General features: G+C 47.9%; 1 protein-coding gene across 1 annotated transcript in view; it reads right to left on the bottom strand.

The window, feature by feature from the left end:
* T265_02544 (hypothetical protein) overlaps positions 1-1,650 on the bottom strand; it is a gene marked incomplete at both ends in the record, with an annotated part of 7,612 nt that extends 5,962 nt beyond the window's left edge. The window contains one exon of the mRNA XM_009166807.1: positions 1,232-1,650. Coding sequence (XP_009165071.1) covers positions 1,232-1,650 — 419 coding nt within the window. The remainder of the gene's footprint in view (positions 1-1,231) is intronic.
* Positions 1,651-4,924: the final 3,274 nt, after the last annotated feature.

Below are 4,924 nucleotides of genomic sequence, written 5' to 3'. Positions count from 1 at the left end.
TCGAATAACGCACTTAGGCGCATTTAAAGCAAAGTCGCTGAGTGGTCCGCCTTTCCGTCAAAGCAGACACTCGACATTGGATGAGCTAATACGAAATTGCAAGTGAAGACGGATAAGTAACAAAATCTTGACATTGACAACTAGATACTAAGCCGACCTTAAGGACAGTGTGCTACTAGATGTGCTGCACAAATCTCGCCTCATGTTTCAGTTGGTACGAAATCGAGATATCGTCGCTAATTCACTGGAGGAATCGATACAGTCTTTGCGCAGCCCATTCGATTCAGGAACAGACTAGAGATTCAGTTAAGTCTTTTGCAAACCCCAGCTTAATTTTCAAATGAGTATTCAAATCCATGACTGAAAAATTTGTTTAAGGTGTTCAAAAAATACGGTGCACCTCTGACTATTACAGTGCCTCTCGTGAACCAGATTGCAAAGCTGAATAGCCAGTTTCACCTAACAATAGGGCTTAGCATTCTGCAGGCCTTGGGCTTTTCTCACATGCAGTTCCACGAATCTGATGAGCAGCGAGGAAATGCCAGTTGCTTGACAATGCTCTTCCGCATCACTCACACACTGAAACACGAAACAGTGATGCCTTCCAGAAACGCCCTTCATTGTTATAGGAAAAGCCTTCCTTTCTGAAGAATATAAGATTCATTCAGAGGACACTGAATGTCGAAAAATGGACGGATTCCTCTTAGGTATAAAATCTCGTGAATAGTTGGGAATGGCACCTTTCCAATTATCTATCTTCAGCTCGACCGGCTATGCTATGCAACCTGTCGTGAAACTGACTTTTTGATTCTCCGACTATTGCCAATGATTATTATGAAATGATAAAATAAAGTCGAAGTATTGAAGGTTGCTGAAAAAAGCGAAATGGAATTCCGCATTTTAGCCTCATGAAGCTCCCTAAGGGTGTACAATCGACGAACAATCGCGGCGATTTTTTCTTTAAACGAGGATTCATCGGTAACCACACACACTGCAGTCCACATTGTTATTGTAACCGTCATTTTGGCTTTGTAATCCCTTGGGCTGCTTATTCGGACTGTCTAAAAAAACCCGAATCGTTTCACCTTTAGTTCCAACCGCTGCTAGTACTACGATAATTTAGCGCCGATAGTTCAACTTCGTTTACTGCCACAACATAGTTGCGATAAAGGAAACTACTCATAAGGCTGCTGAAAACTCTTCGACAACTCACCACAGGTTTCGCACTCACTGAGGCTCATCAGTCCCCGAGTTTCCGTCCATCTTATGCTCTACTTCAAGAATAGCAAAACCAATACATCCAATTGAGTCTCCTCCGAAAGCCAAATTGACAGGCAAATGTCGAGAATGCGAAACTTTGAGCAGTCTGTCCCGGCTCAGTACGTCGTACATAGAATACTGGGCAACATACAGCCATACCACGACACGCGATTGAAAGTGATCGACGGAAACGAAGGGATCAAAAAGCGACGATTCGTTTTTGTTCCGTTTTGGGAATCCGTGTTGCCACGACCGCCTGTTCGTGTAGGTGTGAAGTCTGTTAAGGCCGTGCCGTCCGGAGCTGCCTAGCTGAGCCTGGTGACGCTGTTTATCCAGTGGTACCAGGAAACGGAGCACTCTTCCGACGTCCCCCTTTAACTTCGTGATCATAAATGCTGTTTGAGTCCTCTTTAACTGCCTGACCTCGAGGTGTCCGCTCGCCGACACAGAGTACGTCAATAATTTTGTACTTACTAGATAAAACTCCCGAAATGCCAACCATTTTAAATGACTGCAAGATTGGGTGGGATCAAATACAAACCTCATGCTTGCAGGGGAACCGATCAATGTGGTATGTACATTCGTTTATTTGTGTGACCACATAAGTTACAGTAGACTACCGAAGGACGAAACCACTTCCCGGAAAAAGAGGTCAGGGAAGCGTCTAACAACACCCGTCATTCGTGGCACCGACAAGACTATATTAATTGCCAAAGGTAGTGTACAACGCTACAGTCCGACCTGACTTACTTCACAGGCGAGATATGGCCGCCTAGTGCGCATCTTCGGTGACTCTGGGCCTGAAAACCGGTGCCTCAGGAACATGGCACGGGTCTGGCGGGAACACCGAACGAGTAATGTTGAGTTCACTATCCTCAACATACCATCTTGTCACGCTCCACAATGTGCTCCGATCAGGCCATGTACTTCGTATACCAGAGGAGCGTTTTCTTCGTATATCTCACTTCGCCTATTATTGTGACAGAGACGACCAAGAGGCGGCCAGTCCCTGACCTGGCAACACAGCATGAAAGCACTCACCAGTCCACTCAGGCCAGTTGGTCTCTCCCGGAATCTCGGGACGAGACGAAAAAACAGTTAGTGACCGTGAGGGATATGACCGTGGCATGCAGACAGTTGATGTCCTGAATCAAAGTTGCCACCATCAATATCCAGCACCCATTGTCCGACGTACCAGAAAAACAGTCACTTGACAGAGATTAACTGAGTTAGCCAATATTCAAAACGCGTGATTCTGATTGCCTTAAACTGCTCATCCTCGGTGAACAAACCCGTGACAGCTGGGACCAATATAATTCGGCGCACGGCTTGTATCTGAAAATCTGACGGAAGCTTATGCCTCCACGGACTATAGTTGACCCTTGGAGAAATTCTCTCCATAGAAACTATCATTCTCAGGTACCTCGAAATCTATCCTCAAGCCTCGATACCCAGTCTATCTGGCCACCTTCAATATCCACACTATAAAGCGAGTAGGAAAACAAGCCACTGTTGCTCCCACACCAGACTCGTTTGGCATTGATGTGTGCTGTGTATGTAAGGGCTACTACCTTGTCACTTCAAGCAACTTCGCTTAATCTGTCTAGTACATCCGTGCTCACAAGTTCACGCTACTCCTTTGTTCCGTGAACATACGAATCATGTGACAGACGCTGTCGCGCTTGGAAGCTAGACCGACAAGTCGGCTCCTGTCTTGTACAGGTCGGAACGATTCTAGGTATTATACACAAGTCAATTTTTTTCATATATATGAGGACACTACACAGTCAACATACACATGCCCGCGCGCGCAGCGGACAGGAAGTCAACCAGACGCCCGGACAATTACGAACGTGTAGCAGCTATATTGGGGAAAAATATGCTTCCGCCGTCCGGACACTCACCCAGGAACTCTACCAAACGATAAGTTCCCCTTCTGATTTACTCCATTTTTCGCATTGCATTTATTTTATACATTGTGCAGCTCGCTACTGTAGACTACTGTCAACCATAGTAAAAACTGTGCATGTATCTTCTGAGTTATATTAGGATTACCAGAAACTGTGCACTAAAATGTATCAGAAACAAGAACTCAAGGTATAGGCACAGTGGCTGAGCTGACCGCCCCACCACTTTCCACTCGCTTTTGGCTAGGCGCCTCTGGCGACCCAGAATCTGCTGCGGCAGGATGTGCGGGGATTTGTATCGTCCCACGTTACCGTAAGCAAGTATCCATGCTTGACTGAACACTCGTTGATAGTCGCCTCTGCACGGTTCGTCTGGTGTCCGCGAAGGAGTCTCACAAGCGGGAAGTTGATGGATGTCTGTTTATCTTGTCCGCTTACACCCCAACTGGCTGTAGCTTCGACGCCGCTCCGACACCCTGATTGCCTCGTTGTGGCGGACCAAAAGCTCAGATGTCGTTGTGGTTGCCGGAGGTCTGAATGAACAAGTGGACAGGCTTAGCACACCTGAGACTCAGTTGGGTAATCGACAAGGATTGGATTGGGTACGCCGTCCCGAAGAGACTCGACCTTACCGTGGTGTGGCGGTTTGTGTACCTCGGCAGGCCATTGAGCTATACTGAGGGGTGTCCGCGCAACACTCACAGTCTCTTATACCAGGTTGGTCCATGGGTAAGAGGTCTGACGAACAGTCTTCTGGCCCTCGATGTTGGGAGTTGGAACATGTGTGGCGACGAGTTCCGCAAAAATCGTAACGTACTCGCACTTCCAGCCCAACATCGCTACCTTGCGGTTAGGTTTTGAGCCAAAGGCTTTGGTTGATGACCCTAATCGTCCTCCTGTTTAGGTGTGGGCGCCCTGGTAGTATCCTAGCCCTCATACAACCATGGCATTCAGAAATAACAACACTTTCATGCCAAATCGATCTTCGCGTGGTGCCAACGGCTGGGTCGCCTTGCTTGCTGCATACAGCACGGCGAAAATATGCTACTGCTGACGCCTCCCTTCTTACACTTTCACGTTTTCCGTCTTCCACCCTCCTCCGCATAAATTTGAATAATTTCTCCGAAGGTCCCAGCTTTAGGACTGACGCTTTTGGTCGCCCTGCATCACACTCAACTGCAGTTTCCGTACGTCCAAGTTCGGTCACAACCCCAAACATTCCGAAACCTGTTTTCCAACCTCGAAAGCCCGTCTACTTAGCCACTTTCAATGTTCTCACACTGAAACAAGCAGGTCAACAGGTGGCTCTTGCGCGTACGCTGGATTCCTTCGGTATTGATGTATGTCGTCTGTCAGGAACAAGGACGCAAGTACTGTGGTCGGACTAACTGCACCCTCGTTATCTTCCAGGTTCCGACTGCGCACCTCTGGTGATGCAGAGGCCGCTGCAGCTGGATATGCTGGGGTGGGTATTGTATTGAGCGAATGAGCGGAAGCGTCTTCTCTTGATTGGATACCCGTTGAGTCGCCTCTGTCCGGTTCGTTTGGCAACATCTGAGAGAATCTAGGGGGTGTGAGGTTCACCGCACCTTGTTTATTGTGCCTGCCTACGCCCCAGCTGAATGCAGCTCTGAATCTGCCAAGGACAGTTTCTGTGACGCTCTAGGTGCCCTTCTACAGCAGGCTAAAAGCTCAGATATCGTTGCGGTTGCTGGTGATATGAACGCCCAGATAGGCAGACTAAGCGCTGCTGAGGC

The sequence above is a fragment of the Opisthorchis viverrini genome (genome assembly GCF_000715545.1).
Source record: "Opisthorchis viverrini unplaced genomic scaffold opera_v5_32, whole genome shotgun sequence".
NCBI lineage: Eukaryota > Metazoa > Platyhelminthes > Trematoda > Opisthorchiida > Opisthorchiidae > Opisthorchis > Opisthorchis viverrini.
The sequence above is the reverse complement of the archived record's forward strand: the minus strand, read 5'-3'. Positions and strand labels throughout refer to the sequence as shown.